Source organism: Capra hircus, chromosome 1 (assembly GCF_001704415.2).
Source record: "Capra hircus breed San Clemente chromosome 1, ASM170441v1, whole genome shotgun sequence".
NCBI classification, from domain to species: Eukaryota; Metazoa; Chordata; class Mammalia; order Artiodactyla; family Bovidae; genus Capra; species Capra hircus.
Window position 1 is genome coordinate 94,823,750 of NC_030808.1, and position 24,930 is coordinate 94,848,679.

The 24,930-nt window shown below is 38.7% G+C and overlaps 1 protein-coding gene across 5 annotated transcripts in view; it reads right to left on the reverse strand.

Moving 5' to 3' along the window:
- Positions 1-24,930, reverse strand: part of FNDC3B (fibronectin type III domain containing 3B) — a 356,699-nt gene that overhangs the window by 140,337 nt on the left and 191,432 nt on the right. For all 5 annotated transcript variants that reach the window (XM_018047697.1, XM_018047701.1, XM_018047711.1 and 2 more), the window contains exons 5-6: positions 10,167-10,410; positions 6,543-6,833 (exon numbers count right to left, since the gene is read on the reverse strand). In XM_018047697.1, coding sequence (XP_017903186.1) covers positions 6,543-6,833; positions 10,167-10,410 — 535 coding nt within the window. The remainder of the gene's footprint in view (positions 1-6,542; positions 6,834-10,166; positions 10,411-24,930) is intronic.

The following is a 24,930-nucleotide window of genomic DNA, read 5'->3' on the forward strand; positions in this document are numbered from 1 at the left end:
TTCTCTATCTTGCTGGTCACCATTCTCAGTGGAGGTTTGATCAAAAACATCAAGCCAGATCAAGTGAAGAAATTCTGGTGGAGCAGGTTTGAAATAAGGTTGAGGGGGTCTGCATTTTTTGAAAGTCCCACTGGTGTTGAAGTATAGTCAACCAAGAGAACCAGGATTCAAGAGAGTAATTAATGTACCTCTGTTTTTTAATGTGTTTATTTCTTTAGGTTAATATAATTTGTTTGCTTCCGTATCACAGGACCAGGTACAAATTTGAAGTTTGCCCTTTTCCTTTTACATTTGTTATTTCCTAAGTGGTAGAAAGGTGCAAAGTAACTTTAGCATTCTTTCTGGAGTTCTTTTTCTGCTGATCTCCACTAGCATATTGGGCACCTACTGTCCTGGGGAGTTCATCTTTCAGTGTCCTATCTTTTTGCCTTTTCATACTGTTCATGGGGTTCTCAAGGCAAAAATACTGAAGTGGTTTGCCATTCCCTTCTCCAGTGGACCACATTCTGTCAGACCTCTCCACCATGACCTGCCCGTCTTGGGTGGCCCCACGGGCATGGCTTAGTTTCATTGAGTTAGACAAGGCTGTGGTCTCTGTGATCAAATTGGCTAGTTGTCTGTGATTGTGGTTTCAGTCTGTCAGCCCTCTGATGCCCTCTCTCAGTGCCTACCAACTTACTTGGGTTTCTGTTACCTTGGACGTGGGGTATCTCTTCAAGTCTGCTCCAGCAAAGCGCAGCCACTGCTCCTTATCTTGGACGTGGGGTAGCTCCTTCCTAAGAAAGCCTTCCTCAGTGATCAGTGCAAAGAAATAGAGGAAAACAACAGAATGGGAGACTAGAGATCTCTTCAAGAAAATTAGAGATACCAACGGAACATTTCATGCAAAGACGGGCTCAATAAAGGACAGAAATGGTAGGGACCTAAGAGAAGCAGAAGATATTAAGAAGAGGTGGCAAGAATACACAGAAGAACTGTAAAAAAAGATCTTCATGACCCAGATAATCACAATGGTGTGATCACTCACCTAGAGCTAGTCATCATGGAATATGAAGTCAAGTGGGGCTTAGGAAGCATCACTACAAACAAAGCTAGTGGAGGTGATGGAATTTCAGTTGAGCTATTTCAAATCCTGAATGATGATGTTGTGAAAGTGCTACACTCAATATGCCAGCAAATTTGGAAAACTCAGCAGTGGCCACAGGAATGGAAAAGGTCAGTTTTTATTCTAATCCCAAAGAAAGGCAATGCCAAAGAATGCTCAAACTACTGCACAATTGTACTCATCTCACACCCTAGTAAAGCAATGCTCAAAATTCTCCAAGCCAGGCTTCAGCAATACATGAACCGTGAACTTTCAGATGTTCAAGCTGGTTTTAAAAAAGGCATAGGAACCAGAGACCAAATTGCCAACATCCACTGGATCATAGAAAAAGCGAGAGTTCCAGAAAAACATCTATTTCTGCTTTATTGACTATGCCAAAGCCTTTGACACAGTTTATTGCGGATCACAATAAACTGTGGAAACTTATTCAAGAGATGGTAATACCAGACCACTTGACCTGCCTCTTGAGAAATCTGTATGCAGGTCAGGAAGCAACAGTGAGAACTGGACATGGAACAACAGACTGGTTCCAAATAGGAAAAGGAGTATGTTAAGGCTGTATATTGTCACCCTGCTTATTTAATTTATATGCAGAGTACATCATGAGAAACGCTGGGCTGGAGGAAGCACAAGCTGGAATCAAGATCGCTGGGAGAAATATCAATATCCTCAGATATGCAGATGACACCACCCTTATGGCAGAAAGTGAAGAACTAAAGAGCCTTGATGAAAATAAAACAGGAGAGTGAAAAAGTTGGCTTAAAGCTCAACATTCAGAAAACGAAGATCATGGCATCTGGTCCCATCACTTCATGGCAAATAGATGGGGAAACAGTGGAAGCAGTGGCAGACTTCATTTTTGGGGGGCTCCAAAATCACCGCACATGGTGACTGCAGCCATAAAATTAAAAGACGTTTACTCCTTGGAAGGAAAGTTATGACCCACCTAGACAGCATATTAAAAAGCAGAGACATTACTTTGTCAACAAAGGTCAGTCTAGTCAAGCCTATGGTTTTTCCAGTGGTCATGTATGGATGTGAGAGTTGGAATATAAAGAAAGCTGAGCACTGAAGAATTGATGCTCTTGAACGGTGGTGTTGGAGAAGACTCTTGAGAGTCCCTTGGACTGCAAGGAGATCCAACCAGTCCATCCTAAATGAGATCAGTCCTGGGTGTTCAGTGGAAGGACTGATGTTGAAGCTGAAACACCAATACTTTAGCCACCTCATGTGAAGAGCTGACTCATCAGAAAAGACCCTGATGCTGGGAAAGATTGAGGGCAGGATGAAAAGGGGATGACAAAGGATGAGATGGCTGGATGGCATCACCAACTCTATGGACATGGGTTTGGGTGGACTCCGGGAGTTGGTGATGGACAGGGAGGCCTGGCGTGCTGTGGTTCATGGTGTCAGAAAGCGTTGGACATGACTGAGCGACTGAACTGAACTAATATTAATCAGATGACATTGTAAATTTATGAATTATCTGAAAGACATATTTCCCAGGTACAGAAGTCAATTGCTATATATTCAAAGAAAATGATGCTCTGGGAGAATGTTCTCACTTATAAGAAGGCAGAAGTAGAATTGTGGGATCCTTTTAGCCTACAACCACATTTTGAGGCCCACAGGGCTGAACCATTTTAAACAACATAATGGACTCCACAAACAAGAGGAGCTTTTGTTCACTCACTCCACCTGATTCATGATTCCCTCTTTGCTTGGACAACCTGGAGGCTCAAAGCCAAAAAGATGACATATAAAATTGTTCAAGCTAGTCTTCGATAGTATGTGAACTGAGAACTTCCAGATATACAAGATGGATTTAGAAAAGGCAGAGGAACCAGAGATCAAACTGCCAACATCTGCTGGATCATAGAAAAAGCAAGAGAATTCCAGAAAAACATCTACTTCTGCTTCACTGACTACTCTAGAGCCTTACTGGTTTTTCCAATAGTCATGTTCGGATGTAAGAGCTGGATCATAAAGAAGGCTGAGCACTGAAGAATTGATGCTTTTGAACTGCAGTGTTGGAGAAGACTCTTGAGAGTCCCTTGGACTGCAAGGAGATAGAACCAGTTAATCCTGAAAGAAATTAACCCTTAATATTCACTGGAAGGACAGATGCTGAAGCTCCAATACTTTGGCCACCTGATGGGAAGAGATGACTCACTGGAAAAGACCCTGACGCTGGGAAAGATTGAAGGCAGGAGGACAATATGGATGGATGGCATCACTGACTCAGTGGACATGAGTTTGAACAAATTCTGGGAGATGGTGATGACAAGGAAGCCTGGTGTGCTGCAGTCCATAGGGTCGCAAAGAGTCAACAGGACTGAGCAACTAAACAACGACAACATTAGGCAACTCTGCGGGATTCTTTTATACACAACATTACTCATGTCTTCCTTTTATTTGTCCTCAGCTTCCTTAGATATTTTTTTATACACTACCTTTTACAGAAGATTTAGTTGCAGAGCAAAACTGAGCATTTACAAAGAACACCCAGATACACCCCCCCCACATACATGTATTCTCTCCCACCTATCAAAATCCACACCAGAGCAGTACATTTGTTACAACTGGTGTATACTGACACACCACCAGGTCCACAGTTTACACTAGCCTCCATGTAGCTCTTAGTGTGCACGCTGTATGGGCTTTGACAAATGTATATGATGTAAGCCTACCATTACAGTACCAGACAGAGTCGTTTCACTGCCCTCAAACCCTCTATGCTTGGCTTAGTCATCCCTCCCTCCCCCAGTCTCTGACAACTGTAGGTCTTTTTGCCATTTCCATAATTTTGTCTTTTCCTGTTAGGTAGTTGGAATCATACATTATGTAGCCCTTTCAGACTGACTTGTTTTACTTAGTAATGCATATTTAAGGTGGCTCCATGTCATTCATAGCTAGACAGCTCATTTCTTTTCAGTGCAGAGTAGTATTCCTTGTCTGGATATACCAGTTTATTTATCCATTTACTTACTGAAGGACATTCTGGTTGCTTCCAAGTTTTGGCACTTATGAGTAAAGCTGCTCTAAACATACATGTGCATTTTGGGGGGTCACGATATACATTTTCAATTCATTTGGGTAAATACATATTTTTTATCCAACATGCAAACTCCCTCAGATCCTTACTGGAATGAGCAAGAGTACATTAGATAATACTCCCTCTGATTTTATGTTTCATGGCTAAACCACCTGGAGAGCAGCACTTGGAGTGACTCTGAGGAGGCAAATAGTATGATGAGAACAGGAGTAACACACTGAGCTTGAACTGAAAAGGTGAGAGAAAAATATTTTCTCTTTTCATTGTGAAACACACACTTCTAAAAGGCCATAGCAAGAGTAATCTCACTGTTACCAACACAGTAACATGTTTTCTACACAACAGCAAAGAGTTTGAGGTGCTTAGAATAATTATATTCTCTGTCATAAGGTAAAATGATAAAATGCCTGTAAACATATGTACATTAACAAGCATTTCAATGTTGATTTCAATACAAATCCATTTCCTCTCTGATAGCTATGACAGGATATTAAAATATAGGGTAGCTTACATATTTAAATATATACAAAAAGAAATAATTGCATATGTAAGGAAGGTACTTAGTTCTGCAGCAGTTAATTCATAATACATTAATTTTGTATGCTAACTTCAACCCTGCTTCATCTTATTTACCTTCTCTTATAATCTCTCAGCCTCTTTCTAAATTTATTTTATTTGCCTGTATTATATTGTAGCCCACCAGGCTCCTCCGTCCATGGGATTCTCCAGGCAAGAATACTGGAGTGGGTTGCCATTTCCTTCTCCAGGGGATCTTCCTAACCCCGGGATCAAACCCAGGTCTCCCACATTAGAGGCAGACACTTTAGCCATCACCCTAGCATACTCATTATATTTATCTATGCCATCTGTCTTAAATCTTTTCTGATACAAGGCAGGGCAAAAATTATTAAAGAATCAATCAAGTAATCAAGGTATTCAGCTCTCTGAAGACAGCTAATACATTCTTTTTCTCTTTTCTATAGATGAAAATTCTCCTTAGGGAAACCTATTTCTAATCTTGTATGTTTGTGTGTATGTGTATAAATTATTTTATATGCCATGATTTAAATTACCACATTGTTAATACCTGAATTTCAAACTTCGAAATTGTAGTATCATTTAACTAAAACTTACTCTATATAACAGACATAGTACTTTCCTCTAGGAGCTATTTAAAAGCCTCTTAAATCTTGGGTTTCTCATATATACTTATTTATGCTTTGTTTAATAACTGTAATAATAATGCATGATAATTAAATATAACTTGGAAAATACAGAAAAGAATAAAGAACAAAATGAAACACATCTATAATTCATTTCACTCAGAGAAATTATTGTTCACTTTTTACTATATCTTATTATTACTCTTTTTCATGCCACAGTTCACTCATGTAAATAACATGGGGTGAAATGCTGATACTGAAATCTGGCTTTACCTAATTTTCCTCAGCCCTGACAGAGGCTACTCTTCCCTACACAATCAACCACACACTAATTAATTTTCATTCAAAAACATATTCTCACATACACAGTGACTTTTTCTACATGGTTGAGATCCAAAAAGGAAGGACTATATTTAACCATATTATAATCAGTTCTGACCTTGTCTTTTACATGTCTTTGTTTTATCTACACCTGTAATCTCACCTAACTTATCAAAATGTTCTTCTTTGGATTCCCTCAAGTCAATCTTCTACATATACCCATATAAAAAGCTTGTTAAGAACAGGTTGTGTCTAAATAGCATCTAAAAACTTCATTTACAACATACATACCTTCTTCCCCAAATTAACTGATCTTACAGCCACAAAATTGATCTACCAAAAAAAAAAAAAACCAACATGCCCTTTGAGCTGATATCTCTCTATCTGGATGTGGTGACACTATTTCTTCCTTCTCATTCTTGGTCTACGAAAACTTCATTCAAGATGCCAAAGGTGGCATTAAACAATGACTGATGAGAGAGCCAGAAATATACTGCCTTACAAGATGATAAATTTTACTACAGCATAGAATTAATTACATCTGCTTTTATGAGGTATAATTATGTTGAGATTTAAACTAGCCCTACACTTGGTTTTACTCAGACTCTCTTCTACATCTGTCTAGTTAATGAAACAACAGAAGTAAGCCAATGTGAAAATACTTTCAGATAGTTGTCACTGAGATCAAGTAGACTGTTACACAGCCCACGTGACCAAAGAAATAATATTTCTGCCATGAAGGAGTAATAAAAAAGAGATGATACAATATCCTGTTCTTGCTAAGCAAAGATAAGAGAAGGTCTACCCTATCGCTCCCAGCAGAAAGGCCAGCTGCCATGATATAAACTTCTGTAAAACTCGGAATCCCCTCCTCATGGCAAACGTCTTTGAACATTACCTTGCAAGTCTGCGTCATTTGCCTTTGGACTGCTCCTTGCTCGCCGCTCCGTTTTCTTAATGCCCGGCCCACCGCCGCTGCCGCCTCCCCCGCCTCCACCGCCGCCGCCGCTGTGGCCCTTGCCGTAGCCGTTGTACACGGTGGTGCAGTTGCTCTTGTAGACTGAAGAAGGAGGGCTGTTGAGGCGATTCTGGCGGTCAATCTGGCGGTCTTTCAGCTTTTTGTGCGGAGGTTTGCTATACTGGTCTTCTCGGGTGATGTAACTCGACATTCCATAGAGTGGTATAATTTCTAAAAGAACGGTTAGGACAAAGGCAAACTCAGTCTACATCTTCAATAATAAAGTCTTAGATGGTCAAATGACCTGTTTCCTGAAGGAAGAGGTTAACATTTTACAGTAAATACAGTATAAAATATTTTAAAGAGTGGTATGCATATTATACATGTTTAAAATACTCCCATTCATTTCTAACCAATAAAGGAATAATCACTAAAAAAATTATACTGTGTGTTCACAAATGTTCAAGAGATTATGGAAAATATTAAAGTCTTTTCTACCAAGAGTTCATATTCTAGTTGAATATATAATTAAGCTTGACTTTGCCTGTCAATTGTTCTTAGTAGTTGCAATCTACAAAAAAAAGAATTAACAAACAAATACCCCCTTAAGTAATAAGTCCTCAGAATCAAAACATTTAAATGTATGCTTATCCTTACAGACAGAATATTTTTACTAAAAAATATATAGCAATAAGAATATAAGGGGTTATTTGTGCCATTTAGAAGAGCCAACATTCGAACAAAATCTATTAAAATGAAGAGATCAGAAATTTCCATTAAAAATAATCAAAGCTCACAGAATTAAGGGAAATGTTCAAGAGATTATAGTATTATATATATAAGCCACCTTTGCAACCTGGTGCCAGACATAACAATTTATTGTCTTAAACTTGTATTCTGGGGTAATCAGAAGACACACTGGCTAGTAGAATGTCACCTGGCTTCACTATCCATATTTTTACATTGCTCAAAAGAAAATGGAAGCCTGTGAAATAATCTTATGATCTGAGGGGAAAACACATATTTTAAATTTAAACTTTTAAGCAATTAAAAATTATATTTAAATACTAATAAAAGTGATAATATAGAACACAGATACTAGGTCCTTACACGTTTGTAACAAAAAAAAAGGCCCCACATGCACAGAGTGATCATATAAATTACCATCCAAATCCAGGTACTTCTGAGGGTAACTAGGGAACACTTCTAATTATTTATCTGGACACAAGACCTAAACCAGCACTGTTCTAGGCACATTAGCAATGTAAAGTCACCCTACATAACTGAACAACCGATGTTGACTGTTGAATGGTAAAGCTCCACTTTTCATTTTCTTTCTGTTTACATAGCTCGAGGAAGACCTTAAAAAAGCAAATCTTCCCTTGAACTGCAAGGAGATCCAACCAGTCCATCCTAAAGGAAATCAGTCCTGGGTGTTCACTGGAAGGACTCATGTTGAAGCTGAAACTCCAATACTTTGGCTACCTGATGCGAAGAGCAAACTTATTTGAAAAGACCTTGATGTTGGGAAAGATTGAAGGGAGGAGGAGGGGAAGACGGAGGATGAGATGGTTGGATGGCATTCTGAGTCAATGGACATGAGTTTGGGTAAACTCCGAGAGTTGGTGATGGACAGGGAGGCCTGGTGTGCTGCGGTTCATGGGGTCACAAAGAGTCGGACACAACTGAGTGACTGAACTGAACTTACAAGATAACCAATTTTCACTACAATTCTATTCACAGAGTGCATGCCCAAGTAAATCATGTCTAAACACAGAAGAAGAATGATAAAGGTTTTAAATATCACAAGATATTACATGTGAGACTTAAAATTTTCACTATGGGTACTGATAGAGTAATACTTTTAAAACATCAATAATTTTTAAAATGCATACAGTTTGGGAAACTAAATGTCTGAATTACTTTTAGGTGCATACATATTGAGAACTAAGGTACAAGAATATATAAAAGGCTTTTTATTTATAAAGCAAAAGATTTTTGTTTTCTGTTTAATTAGGAATCAATGAAGACAGCACTTTCATTTATTTCTCATTATTCTCTGTGTTATTTTAATGAAAATAAATCAAAACACCCTAATTCAATGAAGACAAGTGTTTTTTTTGGTTTGTTTTTTGCTTAATTCTAATAACTTAAATCATATTATTGTGTAAAATTACAAAAGACACCATTCACAAAACAGTAATTGTGTGGCATCCTACTAAAGACTGCTAAAATAAGGCAGGTCATCCACTCTTCATCAAGTAATGAGTCAACAGCCAAGGCTTTTCACACTGTCATTAAGCTCAGACCCAACTAGAAAACTGACAAGTACTAAAATATTTAATGTGTATTGTATGAGTACTGAATATGTTTTTAAAAACTATTCTCAACTAACTGAAATCGTTCAGTTTTTATCCAGGTATTTTCATGGAATATGCCCAGTGTCTGATGTTCTGGAGTATTAAGTTACTAGGCAAGAGGACTACAGCAATAGGAAATTATTGATGCCTCTATGCATTTAAAGTATTGATTTCATCTTTTGCTGTCACCTCTCTCTACCCTATTATAATGGCATGTAAGCTTTTTGAATTATATTAAATTTCTTTCTAAATGCTACTGCAAAAAAAAAATTAAATTCTATCCCTAAGTTAAAATAGGATATTGATGATTTCACTTAAAATAGCCATATATATATATATAATATAATATATACATATATAACATCAATGAAAGTAAGGTAATAACATCCTCTAAACAAGAAGACATTTCTCATGCACTTTGTGTGTAAACCAACATAATAACTGTTTGAAGCAATTCATAGTCAGACACAGAAAAAAGTTACTTTGCAAAGTTCTAGTGTTTACTTTTACCCTCACTTATCTGGTTTCTTAGTATCCATTTTGACAGAGAAGGGCTTCAGACTAAACCAATACCAAGGCCAAAACTAACAAGACATAATACCGTATCTCTGAGGCCCTTTTCATTTCAAGGTAAGTATCTGCCTAACAGTGAAACTGCATTAATAGCTATTCTCAAAGTGAAAACAGCATTCAGGAAGACCACACCAACAGTGAGAGGATTTTGAGTTCTGCCAAGATTTCCAAAGAGCATCCAAGAAACTCAAGGTTACTGAGACCTCACAGTCTTCTATCATTGGAAATGCGGCACAAAATCCTGTGTAATTTCCCTTCTACTGCTTGACCATATGGATGCCTAAGAACTACTGTGCTCCAGCTCTGTCTCAGGCCACTCTCATATAAAAATACGTTAACAGGACATGGAAACATATGACAGATTACTGCCTCTTTTCTGAAATGAGAAGTGGCTTGCCCATTACCTGCGCTCTGTGGGGTGGGATGGGGACAGAATTTGAAAACAATATAAAGAAAGTCTCAAGATACAACCGAGGACAAAGAAAGCTAGGAATTTCCGATGAGCTTTACACAGCAGACAGATCCTCCTCTACCATGCTTGTTACAGAAGAAACAAAGGCTCTCTGGCTCTCTAAAGCTACTCAGTTTTGTAGCCAGTTCCAACAGCTCCAGATGCCAGCAATCTACTCACCTTGCTCGCTGTATATTGTGGGAGGAAGGTGATGCTGAGGAAAGAACTGAGGCGGCATGTCTCCAGGGCCAGTAACAGGTGGGTAGTATGCTGTGTGTGAGTTATGGATGAAATGCGGGTGGTGAGCCAGGTAGGGGGGTAGATGATGGGTTGGAGACATGGCCGAGGGGTAGCTTGGGGGGTAACACTCAGGAGACTGGGGTGTGACCACCACCCGGCGGACTCCAGTATTGTCTTCAATCACCTAGAGAAAACAACAAAAAGAATATAGTATGTATTATTAGCAAATATTCTGTGAGTGTAGATAGTATGTAATTACTTTCCTCCTTAACTTTAACCTTCTCTTCTCCATAGCGGGGAGTTCTGGTTCTCTAATTCAACTAGCTGGGCTTCCCTGATGGCTCAGTGGTAAAGCATCCACCTGCAATGCAGGAGACCTAGGTTTAATCCCTGGGTCAGGAAGATCCCTGGAGAAGGAAATGGCAACCTACTCCACTATTCTCGCCTGGAAAATTCCATAGACAGAGGAGCTTGGTGGGCTATAGTTCATGGAGTCATGAAGAGTCAGATAAGATTTAGTGACTAAACAACAACAAAAAATTCAACTAGTAAAATGAATTTTAGAAATAACATTATTCAACTGGCAGTTTTCCAGAAAGAAGAGACATTCTGGGTCACATAAATATGCTTTAGAGGTCTGAGCTTTCATTATTTGCCCAGCAACACCTGACCCCACACCTGCTTTAGCAAGTATAGTTCCATGACACTGGAGCTTTAAGAAACTAAGAGAGGTTGGCTTTACAAACTATAGCTTCAGAAACTATAATAGTACTGAAAGGTCATTTAATCTGGAACCAAGTTTGTGGATGAAATGAGGGGATCCCCACCTATCAAACACTTTAGCAGTCCCAAATCAAGAAGGACACCTTTTGTTCCCAAGATATCCAGATGATGTCCTAGGAGTTGTGAAGGAGACATTATGACCAGGGGCCTGCTATAGGCAGAATGGGCCAATCAACATTCTATCCATACTTTCTTCAAATGATTTTTTAAAAATTCAACCAAGGAAAGTAACACAAGGCAGTACAATGCTGGTATTTATTGGCTTTGTGGCCAACTGCGTGCTATCTGCTCTAGGAGCAAACAGTTTTGTTGAGACGCAAGACATGAAATAATGCAATAGAAACCGTAATCCAAAGGCAAAGCTGTGGGGTACAGAGAACAAGAGCATGAGATGGCAGAATCAGAGGCGGCTCCAGGGACCTCACAGAACCGGCAGGGTTGGGACAGGTGAAAGCCTGTGAGCCTTGTGTGAGGGCCCTGCAAAGAAGGGGACAATGATGGCTCAGGAGTGAACGTGGAACCTGGGACTGGGCTTCCAAAGAGACCAGGTGGGCTAAACAAGCTTAAGACAATCAGGCACATCCACTGACAGAAAGTTCTGCTTAAAAAAACAACAAAACTGAAAATTAAACTTGGATATTGAAATAGATTTCTCATTACACCTTAGGAGGCTGATTAGGGGCCAAAACAAAATGACTTAATCATGTCTAAAAACATTCTAATAAAAAAAAATTATACTAAGCTTTGCTTTTTAAAGTACTGCTTGAGACAAAATGACAAGTTTATCAACATCATTAGTCTGTACTTTAATGTACAAAATAGGTTTAATTTTAACTAATATCCATTAATCTTTATGTTAAGAAAATAAAAATCTTTTTTATTAATGAACTGATTAACATAATAACTTCAAAATTTACCATGTTAATAGCTCATTAATAAAGCAACATTAACTCCATCAAATTAAGATTCTGAGTCATACTCCCTACTAAAGCTCAGGATGTAGCTTTTTACATATTTTTTATTAAATATAACCTCTTCCAGGCCTTGGCAAGCTAATCACACTAGCCTTATTTAGGTTGCTAAGTTATAGGTATGTGAAATGATGCTTAAACCATGACATTAGAAATTCTCTAATGTATACACTAATAAATATCAAAGCACCTTTTTTTTTAAAGTATAGTTGATTTGCAATGTTGTATTAGATTCTGGTATACAACAAAGTGATTCAATTATACAGTGTATGAATCTATGAATACATATGTGTGTTGGTCACTCAGGCATGTCCAACTCTTTGAGATTTCATGGACTAAAGCCCACCAGACCCCTTTGTTCAGGGATTTCTATAGGCAAGAATACTGGAGTGGGTAGCCACCCCCTTTTCCAGGGGATCTTCCTGACCCAGGGATCAAACTCGAGTCTCCCAGACTGCAGGCAGATGCATGACCATGTGAACCACCAAGGAAGCACAGTCTATATACATCCTTTCTCCCTACAGTTTATTACAGAATACTGAATATAGTTCCTAGTGCCACACAGTAGGATCTTGTTTATTTTATAGACAGTAGTTTGTTATCTGCTGATCCCCAAATCCTCATTCATCTCCCTTCATCCTGTCACTTTCCCCTTTTTGTAACCACAAGTTTGTTTTTTATGTTTGAGTCTGCTTCGGTTTTATAGATAAGTTCAATTGTATCCTGTTTTAGATTGCACATATAAGTGATATCATATATTTGTCCTCTCTTTCTGGCTTACTTCACTTAGTACGATCATCTCTAGGTCCGTCTATATCGGTGCAAATGGCATTATTTCATTGTTTACGGTTGAATAGTATTTCATTGTGTGTATGTATATGTAGACACACACACACATACACATTACATTTTCTTTATCCATTCATCAGTGAATGGACATTTAGGTTGTTTCCATGTCTTGGCTACTGTAAATAGTGCTACTGTCTACGTTGGGGTGCATGTTATTTTCTTGAATTAAGAGTTTTCTCCAAATATATGCCCAGGAACAGGATTGCTGGATCATACGGCAACTCCATTTTTAGTTTTTTAAGGAATCATCCATTCTATTTTCCATAGTGACTGCACCAATTTACATTCCCACCAACAACGGAGGAGAGTTCTCTTTTCTCCACACCCTTGCTAGCATTTGTTATTTGTAGACTTTTTAATGATGGTCATTCTGACCTGTGTGAGGTGATACTTTTTGTGTAGTTCTGACTTGCATTTCTCTAATAATTAGCGATGCTGAGCATCTTGTCATGTGCCTTTTGGCCATCTATATGTCTTTGGAGAAAAGTCTATTTAGGTCTTCTCCCCCCTTTTTTTAATTGGCTTCCTTTCTTTGGAAATTAAACTTAGATCACATCATTTTCAAATATTTTCTCCCCTTTCATAGGTTGTCCTTGTGTTCTGTTTATGGTGTCCTCTGCTGTGCAAAAAGCTTGTGAGTTTGATTAGGCTTCATTTATTCATTTCAAGCATCTTCTATTTTGTCTAAAATGCAGAACATGAATATGGTAGCACATTCTGTACAATGTTTAGTATAAATATGGGTTTTTCTTACCATCTGATATTAACATGTATTTATTCTATAGGGTCTTTCTTCCTTCTACCTTGCCACTAGCTATTAAGAAAAGAGTAGAGCATATTCCAGATGTCCCTCTTTCATCAAACCTTGATTCAGTCCTGTGCTAGACAATGGAAGGTCCACAGAAGCAAAGTATTTGTTCTCTATAAACTTACAACCTTCCTTATTTCAGTCAATGTAAAACTTAGAATGATCAAGCAGCCCGTACAGATTTGATTGAGGTAGTAAAAGAACAGGGCTCTTACTAAATGTGAAGAACAACCCCAGGCTGATAAACAGAAGAAGGAAGAGAAATAATTTTCATTTTATCATATAGTTTTTGACTTGTTAAAGCACTAAACAAACAAACAAACAAATTGAGCAAACAGCACTAACAAAAGTAAGAATTCTAGTCAAGGCGGGGAAAAGAAAAAGTAAAAAGAAAACAGATGAAACATTATCTTTTTACTACTATATAAGAATAAATATTTCCACTAACTACAAAAATTAATAAATCTGAAGTATAAATTACTTTTCTTCACCAACAAACGGATTTCCAATTAGAGAAGTAGCTTTTTGAAACCACAAATTGCTGGCATATATGAAAACTGTTTCATAGCCCCGTTTTTAATTATCTTAAATTATTCTGTGGTGTTTGTGAAAAAAGTCTATTTACATGTACATGTGTAATGGGATACTTTTATAATGGGATACTCCCTTAACCAATCAAGGTCTTATGACTAAAAATATTTTTAAGAAATGGAATTTTCTGAAATAACTTAAAAAAAAATGTCCTAAATATTTTATTTATTGTTCTTCCATAACACAAACTGTAGGATATTTAGTTGTCAAATCAGTTTTGAGATCTATGTCTAAGGAAATTAGGCCTATGTTCCTCCAAAGAATAAGAAAGTCTGAGGAGCAAAAATAATGCACAATATAATAAATAACTCAGGGAATGGTGGCCATAAATATTATGGTTTATAAAGAAATATATTACTATAGCAGAAGAATGTAGACATTAGAAAGAGTTCAGTCTAAGAATCCTGAGACCGTAAAAATGTGCCTTCAATCTCCATAAAAGACCATGGAAAAGAGACATTTCCTTTTGGGGTGAATGAAACTGTGACAATGTCCTGAGGCATGCTGCCTTTGCATACAGGCGAATCGCTAGTATTCAGTTCACCATTTCCTGGTACAGACTATAAGCTAAGCGCTGGATATTCAAAGGTGAGGAAAAAATAGGTGCTAAATATTGACTTGTCTAGTTAGCCTGAAAAGAAAAAGGAAAATCAGGCTGAGTCCTAGTGAGTTCTATTCAGAAATCAGGACAAAGTTTTGTTGTTTTTTTTTTTTTCTTTTCTAGATATCAGGACCAAGTGTTCTTCATCTAGAATTTTTTCCTAGAGCTATGATTCAACAGAACACTCACCTTCTCCAGAGAGGCACAGACCCTTGGAAAAAATCACTGTGCTAGGTCGTCAGGTTGCCACCTCTTATGGGATGAATTCCGTATACTCTGCCCTGCCCTCCACCAATTCACATAGTTAAGTCCCAACCACACAGTGCCTCAGCATGTAACTATATCTGGTGATAAGGCCTTTAACAAAGTAATTGTAGTAAAATATGGTCAGATGGGTGGGTCCTAATCCAGTATGACTGATATCCTTATAAGGAAAGGAAATTGGGACACGGACAGGCAGAGGCAAGACCACGTGAGGACAGCAAAGGAAGAAGGCCGTCTACAAGCCAAGAAGAGAGGCCTTAAAAGAAAACAGGGGCTGCAAGGAAGTAATTTCCATTTAAGCCACTCAGTCTATGGGACATTGTTATGGTGGCCTAAGCAAATTACTATACCACCTAACAGAGCCTCCTCCCATAAGTTCTACCAGCCTTGTCTGCTTAAAAACAACAATAGAAAAAACAAACATCCCTCCGACACCCCCCCCCAAAAAAATACCCACCACAATTCTCTTTTAATAATAATGCATTTAATTCCTCCTGGATGGGCTTCCCTGGTAGCTCAGCTGGTAAATAATCTGCCTGCAATGCAGGAGACCCTGGCTCAATTCCTCGGTTGGGAAGATTTTGTGGAGAAGAGATAGGCTACCCACTCCAGTATTCTTGGGCTTCCCTGGTGTCTCAGCTGGTAAAGAATCTGCCCGCAGTGCGGGAGACCTGGGTTCGACCCCTAGGTTGGGAAGATCTCCTGGAGAAGGGAACGGCGACCCACTCCAGTATCTTGGCCTGGAGAATTCCATGGACTGTCCATGGGCTCGCAGAGAGTCAAGACAAGACTGAGCGATTTTCACTTTCACCATCCTCCTGGACAGAACCACCCAGCCACTTTCCTCTAGCAAAAGAAGAAAGCTTGATGGCAAACAGCAGGTAATTTGAGTCTTTATCATGTCCTTTCACTCTGTTCAGTAAGTATTTATTGAGAAACCTGTATGTGCCTAGTATTCTTTGTTATCCTGTGGCCTAGACACATGGATGAGAGGCCAGAAAATAAGGCACTAAAGGTTAAAGAGGGAGAATGTTTGCCCTCCTTGCACCAGTGTCTTTTAGAAGCACAACCAAGAAAATCACTGAAACAAAATGAGATGGGCTGGGGGCAATAGCAAGAGGGAGTGCTAATGCGAGGAGCAGGCAGGGAGAGGAGAAAGCAGGTCACAGCCTGTGCCTGTGGTCTGCCAGGTGCTTGTTGCCATTTATCCCAGCTAACTTTCTTAACTACTGGAGAACTAGATATTAGCATCCCTACTGTACATGAGAAAACTAAGGCACAGCAGGATTAAAATATATGCTTAGTTCAACTAGAGAACCAGATTTTCATCCTGGTCTATACTCCAAGTTTTCATTATGTAGAGCAAAGTTAGGTATGCTGCAAAATAAGTATGTAAATAATGAACTATTAGAAATAGGTTATGAAGAGATGTGAAAGGATTCAAGATACAAACAATATTTACTGAATACCTGCTGCTCTGCTTCAATACCTTCTACCTGACATAACGCTACTCAATGTTCAAGTCCTAGGATGGTAACTGATACACAGTAGGAGAAAACTTCCCTAGCCATTACTACTATCACTATTACTACCTCACTAAATCCTCCCAACAATCCTGGGAGGCAAATACAGTTATCCTCATTTGAGAGAGAAAAGGAATGAAGCTCAGTAAAGTTAAGCTAACTTACATAAAGCCAGAGAGCTGGGGGTGTGGGGTACAGTTTTGAGTCCAAGAACTAAAACAGATCTCTTAAAAACATCTATGTTTTGACAATCTTTTCTCGTAGTTAATAGAGAAGGTAGTTCCTCCCCTTACTGAACTGAAATATGCTTCACAGGAATTTCAATTAACCCCTCAATTCCTAAAACTCTCTCCTACTTCTGCGCTGCAAGCAACAAGAATCAAAAGAAGAGCTTCAATGGTAGGAGGCAAAAGAAAAATTTTTTAAGTCTGCCCCAAGGAGCAGTGATGATCCAAGATGTGGGCAGAACAGACTGCATGTGGATACATGTGAGCTCACATGCATGCAGTTAGCATGCAAGTCTGGCTTGCCTGAGTGAGATGCTGCACACAGAAAAGTGGACCAAATGAGTTTGCAAAAGTTGGGTTCACGCTCACTTCCTAATGGTAGCCAACATACTTGAAGTGGGTTCCCAGGCCATTCTGGTAACTGAGCCCTGAACAAGGAGAAGGAAAGGCTGGGCAACATGAAACAGGTGCACAGACAGAGGAACAGGCAGACAAATCATCAAGGCTTCTCCTGGCCAGACTGGTGCTCACCCCACCATCAGCATCTCTGTCCTGCAGCACTGATTACAGATTTGTCTCTCCCACCAACTCCAAGTCCCTCAAACTACCCAGGCATACAGGAGGTTCTCAATATAAGTTGGCTAACGAACAAATGAATGAAAAAGCAAGCCAAAAAAAAAAAACTTTATGTCTTACATTTAATGTCTAGCAACAGTTATTATTGGGCTTCCCTGGTGGCTCAGCAGTAAAGAATCAGCCTACAATGCAAGAGATGTAGGTTTGATCCCTGGGTTAGGAAGATCCCTTAGAGAAGGAAATGGCTACCCACTCCAGTGTTCTTCCCTGGGACATCTCATGGACAGGAAAGCCTGGTGTGCTACAGTCCATGGGGTCGCAAGAGTCAGACACAACTTAGCAACTAAACAACAATAAGAGTTGTTAATAATAACACATTCTTTATCAAAATCAATCTCTCCCCATAACTCAGGTAAATACCTGACATCATACTCTAAAATTTTAGATAATCTAAACTCAATTCCAGATCTGTTATCCCTGACACTCTTGTTTTCAATAAGTATGATTTTACTATAAGACACACACAGAAAATTTACACATTTCTCGTGTAAGTTCTACTTCAAATCCAAAGGCAGCTGAGTGGTTTTATTTTATTCATCACCAACCAGTAATAAAAAGCGTTATTTTTCACCCTTCCTTTTTTGCACTGACTCCTCACTCTGCATTTTCTAATATAGTAAGTATAACAAATAAGAGGAAAAGCAAGTTTGTTCTTCATGGAGGTTAGAGACTTGAAATGTAAGGACTGTACTCTCCCTAGCCCAAGCCCTTCTCTGATGCTATGGATGTTACTCCTACCAACATCACCAAGTGCCTTAGAAGAAAGCGAAAATTAGGATAAAGGAATATTCAAAGGGCAACCAAAGATTTGCAGGAGCCGAACAGTGATTCTATCTTATAGATGAAGTTATTTGACTTCAAAACATGGCAGGATTCAATGTATTTCCCAAATCTCTTGACTCTTCTGCATTTCAAATTTAATGATTATGACTGTGGTTGAAAACATCAAGTATTACTTTTCAATTTCCTTTCTCTTCACATCTGTTACAGCCAAACACTGATGAAATACTATCTGCTCTTTCCAGTGTTCCATTATCGTGAATGTCCTAAACCCTCTAGGTTTAGGACCAACTCCTTTTGCCACTCAGCATGGTTGTTGTTGTAGCAGAATGGAAAAATAAATTATCGATGATATTTCTAGGTTTGTAAAGGCCCTTTATATAATATCAAAGGATTATTCTGCAGAGTAGATGTAGATAATCTTATTTGATTTGAGAGTGAATAAAAAAGTTCCTTGAAAATTCCACTTTTCTGAAAGAGTTCTTGCCAATGGCTAAGTAAACAACCAATTTCATAGGTAACCAAATTTAAGGTTTTAAGTAACAAGGTGATTCATGAATGAATAACAATTCCCCAAACATTTTACCCACAAACTCACTTATGTCTGGAAACCTTAAATTTTCCATTGGTGAATAATTTTTAATGCACATGCCAACTTCAAGCAATGGCTAAGGTACAGACCAACGCATCAATGGTTAGATCCAGATAACACATCCGAGGTTGCTGTACAAGGGAATCCCAAGTTGAATGTACTGAAGGGGCACTAGTCTTCAGTGTTGTGGAGTATGACTCTTACAGAGAGGCTTGTCCAGAGGTGAACAGTATAAGGAGATAATCTCATAAATGGCAAGCCTTACTCTACTAGCCTTATGTATACCAATACTTATATACAGAGAAACCCTCACATGTACATACATCTTTAATCTGGAAAAAAGAGCACAACTAGGTTATATATAAATGGTTTATAACTAAAATCATTGAGGACTGAAGAGGAAGATGGAAACAAGTACGTCTACAGCGGTATCTCTTTTAATCCAACTACTTCAGTAAAGCATGTAATACTGTAGTTGAGGGGACAATGGCAGTAATTGATCAGTCCTTCCACATTAAGAAGGAAGCCCAGCAAAGTTTGAAACCCATCTTATGAACCACAGAACTGGGGTTGGGTCCTCAGCTGGTGCCAGCTCCATCTTATCAAACCTCAGCTACCCCAGCTTGAGGGGCAGCTATCCCCAACCTGAGTGGCAGAGGGGCCCCTACTTAAAGAGAACTAAGCAACAATGTATAAAGTGCTCGGCACATAATTCACACAACCCTCAGAAGATCCTCTGATGTGGGCAACATCACAGTCCTAAATTCTAGATGAAGAATCTTCAGGAGCAATTAACCTAAGGCCAGCTAAGTGGGTGACAAGATTCATGCCCAACTACTGTGACTGGAAGTGTTGTGCCTTTTCTATCATGTTTTACTGTATATTGCCACCTAAAGACCAAAAAGTTCCACCACATTTGAAGATCAAAAATCAAATCTATCACTCCTAGTATTTTTAAGAACCCTGGACAAGTAAGAAGAGTTACAACCATAGAGTTTCAATGAATAAAATGGAACAAAGAGTTGTATCAGACTATATGGTATCTCTGTTTTGAGGAACAGAATATTTGTCAGCAGATAAACAGTAAGTAGTAACCTCATGCTTTAATTTGTGCCAAACTGAGTTGCCTTTAAGATATTAATAATAAACAAGGTTCTACTGTATAGCACAGGGCATTATATTTAATATCCTGAGATAAGCCATAATGGAAAAGACTGTTTAAAATGTACATATATGTGAGTGTGTGTGTGTATAACTGAATCACCTTACTGCACATCAGGAATCAACACAACATTGTAAATCAACTACATTTCAATTTTTAAAAAAAGATATTAATAGAATTATCAACACAGGAATCTTCAGGAATAACTGCTCCTATTCCTCATGCCTCTCCACTGATCAGCAGAGAAATCACCAATCACATCTTTGCAATCCAGCTTCTCAGACACATTTATATCCACAGAAACACAGATAAGTTGTTCTAGACTGTATCTATGAATTTTTTATTTTACACTTAAAAAAGCTTCAACAATCTGGCAGTGGGTTCCATGGCACAAGAAATGATTAAGAATCTGTGCTGCTGATAATCAGATATTTATTACAGAGCAAAAACTGTATTATACACTGAATTTTATAAGCATGATGAGTTTCAAAAAATGTGCAGGAATACAACCTCTTAACCTTGGTTAAGTTTTATGCCCAAAGGTTGGGCAGAGGTGGTTGTCTACGAAAAGTTGTTACATACTTGGGTTACTAATTTGGAAAGACAGACTACAATAATCATGTAATAAAATCAAATATAATGTACATAATTTAATCCTTTTAATGATTTAGAAGTCATTTGCAGACGTGATATCATCTCAATATTATCCTGAAAATCAACTATCAAATCACTATCATTTTTCTATAGAAGTGAAGAATAGCATCCTACTCAATAGAATGCTAAATTTCCCAAAAGCGTGCTCCACTGTTGTTGTGACTGCTTATGGAAACTTACATGTTCTCTTGGTCTCTTAAGGAGCAGTATGAACAGTAGAGGAGAATCACCTAATTTTAGATTAGAAAACAATCTCAGAGATCCTCAAACACCTTCCTTTGACCTCCTCCCTCCCAAAGATGAAAATGACTCCAAAAGTCAGACAAATTTTGATAGATGCTGAGCATGTGCTTGACACCTTTCAAGGAACTGAAGATCCAGTGATGAACATGACACAGAGGTCACTGGTCTTGACGAATTTAAATGCTAAAAGGGAGGAAGACCAACAAAGGCCAAGTAAACAAACAAGTAAAACACCCAAACAAATAACTTAAAATATTCCTAAAGTCACACAGGGAGCTGGATGCAGAACCCTACCTGGGCTCACATTTTATCTCCTAATAATCCTGCATTCTTTTGGGTCACAATGCCAGGATCTCAGACACAAAGGAAAGAAATCTAAGAGAAAAATGCAGAACAAGGAGACAGAGGACTCATCAGAAGGAGGAAACTTGCACAATGCTTGGAGGGGAGGGTACAGCTCTTTTAATTCAGCATTGCCAACCTTGTCTGTAATCACTCCTCAAACAAAATAAGGCATAAATAAAAACTAAAGTTATTGTAAATCTGCTGATGACAGAAACTAAAACAGAAGGGATACATAAATCCTCTGCTCTTTTCCACAGAAGCTCCCAGCACCCATGCACACACTGTTGACTGTGAGACATTTTCCTAACTTCCTATAGAAAAATCAATGCTTCTGAAGATTTAAAGTCTTAAAAAAGATTTCAATTTTCTTATTATTGGTTGCCAAGTGGGTCTGATTCCTGGTCTGCCCAGATATAGGGCAATCAATGCCTCATGTTCTGTTCTGATCATCATTTTTACTGTGTTGAAGATGAAGGAGGGCATTAGTCTAACACCAGGTCGTACTTACCAAATAGAAGCAGTTGAGGCTAAATGTTAATAGCTCAGATTTGGCTGAACAATATGGGGGAAAGCATTCCATGGCTTCCAACTAATAGACCCCACTATTTCTCCAAAGGACGCTGATTTCAGGCCAACTCTGGAAACAAGCCTTATTGGAGAATGACCAACCAAACCAAACTTTAAACGTGTTTTTAAATGGATTTCTTGTCTCCCATCAGTCAAGAGAAATGGAATATATATAATTTCAACAGGTAACTACCCATTAACTAATCCTTGAAACAATGGAAGGAGGTAAAGTCTGTACTTCTGCTGTAACAACAGAAATACTTATTTTGACTACTCTTTAAAGTTTTAAGGTTCTACCAATTAATCTGGAAAAAGAAGCGTGGTTTCTCAAATGATGGAACATTAACTTGAATGTTTCACTTTTCTCTTCATATGCTTTTTAAATTTGGGGGTCTACATGAAATTTTCCCCTATTAACATTTGAAAATGTTTCATAAATTACTATGGAAGCATGGAAAACTAAACTCATGGCATCTGCTTAAGAAATTTTTATATATAAATTCTTCAAAAGTTAATGATGAGGTTAAAAATTTTAAGAAAAACCGGGGCAAGTATACAATGAAAGGAAAAATTTGCTTCATATGGCATGATCTCAATATGTATTGGGGAAGGCAAATTCTGCCAACCTTTCATTGAAATTGCTTTAACAGGCTTCTTCATTCTAATAACTACCACTTAGTGAACTGCCCAGTGTGGACTGCACACTTCACATAGCATTTCTCTTAATTCTTCCCTCCACCACATCAGGTAGGTATTCACCTTTGTGGTGAAAGAATTTGTAGAAGTCAGATGGGCAGTAGCCGTGGTAGAATACAAAGACAGGTCCTTTCAAGTAATGTCCATGATCTTCCCAGTTCACTCAGTTTTCCCACAGTTTCAACCCTAATCACACTAACAAATGCTTTCCCATAATGGAAATAATAATGAGTGTGATAAGACTAAATTCTCTCTCACATAAATTCACTTCCTCATAGATGTGGGAAAATTTCTTTTTTCTTAGCCTCTATTTTCCCTCAAGTTTTAAGGGTCAGATTATAACTTCCTCAAAGCTCCCCCAGGCTTCCACCAGAAAGTAAAGCACAACACACACACACACACTCACTCACACGTGACAACAAGAGAAATAAGCCTAATATCTCAGACAAGAGTCCACTGTTCTCCTGCCCTAGTCTACGTTATCTCTAAGGACCACAGGTTCAGTCCTTCTCAACCTAAGAAAATACAGGCTGTGCTGTTGACTGTGCATTGGAGCAGAGCTGGCTCTTCAGCTCCAAATGTCTCTTTCTTTAAGACCATCTGCCCATTACTGACATCAGTGTTTTGTCAATTTGATCAAGTTTACCAATCAATCTTTAAAGCACTTTTAGGTACTAAAGTATGGAATGAATTTTACAACCAAGAATTTCTCCATTGATGCAGTTTAGAGTGACTACTGTAACATCTTTAACACATCTTTCATCATTTACTTGCCTCCCTCTTCAATTTCCTTACAGTAATGGAGCATCTCATAGGTGAGTGGCTGGTGTTACAGTATTGGAGATCGAGTAGACATACCACACATCCATGCTCATTGTCAGAAAGCAACGTAACGTGAAGCAAACACAGTTAATCCTTAAACAAGGTGGGTGTTAGGGGCACTGACCCTCCTCACAGTCAAAAGTCCACAAATAATTTAAACTCAGCTCCCCTTATCCATATCATCATTCACAGAGTCAACCAACCACAGACTGTGTAGTACTGAGTGTCTAGTATTGAAAAAAATCCAAGTATAACTGAATCTGTACAGTTCTCCACATCGTTATTGAAGGGTAAACTGTGTATCCATCAAGGGAGGCTCTGTCGCTAACTTTGAGATGATATCATAGTGGCAAAACAGTAAATTCAGAAATGCCTGTGTTGCAATCCTGATTCAACTCAGGGTCTTAGCTTCCTCATATATAAAGTTAGGACGACGAAAACAAGAAATGCAAATACAGCATAGAGCAGAGCATACACAATATTATTACCATCAACCCAGGCAGCAACACAGGCTGGGCCGTTTTTCCCAGCTGTGCCATTGTTTGCTGATTAGTAATTAGAACTAGTCACTATCTCCCCCTCCCTTTTCTAACAGCTTTGAGATATAATTTACATACCACCAATCCATGTCTGATTCAGCTGGCTTTTAGTATATTCAGGGTTGAGTGACCACTACCATTATTTATTTCCAGAACATCATCATGATCCCAAAAAGAATGCCATACCCATTAGCAGGAACTCCCTAATACTCTCTTCCCCAGCTCCTGGCAACAATGAGTTTATTATCAGTGTCAACGGATTTGCCTATTCTGTATATTATATATAAGTGGAATGATGCTGTATATGGCTTTTCTGTCTGGCTTTTTTCACTAAGCATAATATTTCAAGGTTCATCCATGTTTTAGCATGCATCAGTACTTCATCCCTTCTTATGGCTGAACTAAACAGTCCATTGTACGGATTATCACATTTTGTTGATCCATGCATAAGGTGATGGACATCTGGGTTGTTTTCACTTTGGGGTTATTATGAAAAATGCTGCTATGAACATTCATGCTGCTGCTGCTGCTAAGTCACTTCAGTCGTGTCTGACTCTGTGCGACCCCATAGACGACAGCCCACCAAGCTCCCCCATCCCTGGGATTCTCCCGGCAAGAATACTGGAGTGGGTTGCCATTTCCTCCTCCAACACATGAAAGTGAAAAGTGAAGGTGAAGTTGCTCAGTTGTATCTGACTCGTAGTGATCCTATGGACTGTAGCCTACCAGGCTCCTCCATCCATGGGATTTTCCAGGCAAGAGTACTGGAGTGGGGTGCCATTGCCTTCTCCGATGAACATTCATACACAAGCTTTCTTATGTATAAATATATGCTTTCTCTCCTCTTGGATATCTACCTAGGAGTAGAACAACATAGTCATATGGTAACTCTGATGAGATGGTTGGATGGCATCACCGACTCAATGGACATGAGCTTGAGCAAACTCTGGGAGATGGTGAGGGACAGAGAAACCTGGCATGCTGCAGTCCATGGGGTTGCAAAGAGTCAGACACAACTTAGCAAATGAACAACAATAACTATAGTAACTCT